The sequence below is a fragment of the Glycine max genome, chromosome 8 (genome assembly GCF_000004515.6).
Source record: "Glycine max cultivar Williams 82 chromosome 8, Glycine_max_v4.0, whole genome shotgun sequence".
Classification (NCBI taxonomy): domain Eukaryota; kingdom Viridiplantae; phylum Streptophyta; class Magnoliopsida; order Fabales; family Fabaceae; genus Glycine; species Glycine max.
Window position 1 is genome coordinate 22,989,258 of NC_038244.2, and position 2,261 is coordinate 22,991,518.

The 2,261-nt window shown below is 40.8% G+C and overlaps 1 protein-coding gene across 1 annotated transcript; it reads left to right on the forward strand.

Annotated features, from left to right (window-relative positions):
• Positions 1–823: 823 nt before the first annotated feature.
• Positions 824–1,762, forward strand: LOC106799560 (uncharacterized). The gene has a single exon (XM_014778455.1). It carries the CDS (start codon positions 824–826, stop codon positions 1,760–1,762), a length of 939 nt encoding a protein of 312 aa, XP_014633941.1.
• The last annotated feature ends 499 nt before the right edge of the window (positions 1,763–2,261 follow it).

Here is a 2,261-nt window from a genome sequence, read left to right on the forward strand (position 1 = left end):
TACAGCTCCCGACTGGAGCAAAGAATTTGAATTAATATGTGATGCAAATGACTATCTAGTTGGTTCAGTTTTGGGGCAGCGGAAGGAAAAAGTGTTTCACTCCATATACTACGCAAGCAAAGTCTTGAATGATGCATAGTTGAATTATGCTACCATTGAAAAAGAATTGTTGGCCATTGTGTATGCTTTGGAAAAGTTTAGATCGTACTTGGTTGGATCAAGAGTAATTGTGTTTACAGATCATGCAGCCATAAAGTATCTTCTCACAAAGGCATACTCCAAACCAAGGCTCATCAGATGGATCCTCTTGCTTTAGGAGTTTGACCTTGTAATCAAAGACAAAAAAGGGTAAGAGAATTTAGTAGCTGATCACCTATCAAGGCTTATTAATGAAGAAGTAACACACAAGGAATTGGAAATTCCTGATGAGTTCCTTGATGAGTCATTGCTAGTTGTGAACGAGAGACCATGGTTTGCTGACTTTGCTAATTATAAAGCTACAGGAATCATCCCCAAGGATCTGAATTGACACCAGAGAAAGAAATTCTTACATGATGTTCACTTCTATGTTAGGGATGATCCTTATTTGTTTAAAATTAGAGCTAACAATTTATTGAGGAGATGTGTGACCAAGGAGGAGTCTAGAAGTATATTATGGCACTGTCATAACTCTTCTTGTGGAGGTCAGTACAGTGGTGATAAGACAACTGCAAAAATCCTACAATCCAGGTTCTTTTGGCCTACAATTTTTAAAAATACACATGATCATATGTTGCATTGTGATCAGTGTCAGCGGACCGGAGGTATATCATGCAGGAATGAAATGCCTCTTCAGAATATCATTGAAGTGGAAGTTTTTGATTGTTGGGGTATCGACTTCTTTGGGCATTTTCCTTCATCTTATGGGAATGAATACTTATTGTTGGCTATAGATTATGTGTCCAAATGGGTAGAGGCTATTGCTGCACCAAAGAATGATGCAAAGACTGTCATCAAGTTCCTGAAAAAGAATATATTTGCTCGCTTTGGGGTACTACGAGTCCTGATCAACGATGGAGGTTTGCACTTCTGCAATGCCCAACTGCAGAAAGTGCTAGGGCAATACAATGTTACACATAAGGTGGCCTCACCTTATCATTCTCAAACAAATGGTCAAGTTGAGGTGTCCAACAGGGAGTTAAAGAAGATCTCGGAGAAGACTGTGGCATCTACAAGGAAGGACTGGGCTGCCAAATTGGATGATGCTCTGTGGGCTTACCGGATTGCTTTCAAAACTCCTATAGGACTATCACCTTTTAAGATGGTCTGTGGGAAAGGCTGTCATTTACCAGTAGAGATGGAGTATAAGGCCTATTGGGCACTCAAATTTCTAAATTTTTATGAAGTCTTGTCTGGGGAAAAGCAGAAACTTCAGCTCTTGGAGCTAGAAGAAATGAGGCTCAATGCATATGAATCTTCCAAGTTGTACAAGCAGAAGATGAAGGCCTACCATGACAAGAAGCTGTTAAAGAAGAGTTTTCAACCAGGCCAGAAGGATTTGCTCTTCAATTCAAGGCTCAAGCTGTTTCCAGGTAAACTTAAGTCCAAATGGTCGAGATCTTTCATTATTAAGGATGTGAAACCTTATGGAGCAGTGGAATTGATGGATCCAACTTCAGATAATCCAGAGAGAAGCTGGGTGATAAATGGTCAGAGGTTAAAACTGTATCATGGCGGCAACATCGAGAGGCTAACTACCATCCTCATCCTGCAAGACCCTTAGTGGGTGTTCTTCGTCAAGCTAGTGACATTAAAGAAGCGTTTACTGGGAGGCAACCCAACTTTCTAACCCTTTCAACCATTTTTGTTTGTGTTATTTAATTCTGTTGGTTTAGTTTCTTTAGGCTGCTTTATGGATGTAGTGCATAAGAGTTAGGTGGTAATTGAATTCTAGAAGTTGGTGTTGGCTCATTGCATGCCTGGAGTTCTGGAATTGGCTGTAGGATAAGTCTTTGTTAAGACCTAACACATTCTCATCTTGCTAAGCGCATACTATACGTGATAAGCGCAAACTCCTTGCGCTAAGTGCCCAAACTTCTCGCTAAGCACAAGAGTGCACTGAGCCCAAAAACTTCTCTGGGTGGCTTTTAATGCAAATTGGGCTGAGCGTATCTTTCTCGCTAAGCCCAAAAACGTCTCTAGCATAATCTTTATGGCAATTACGCTAAGCGCACACCATGCGCTAAGCGACACCTTTCACTGCTTCCACACTCATGAGATTT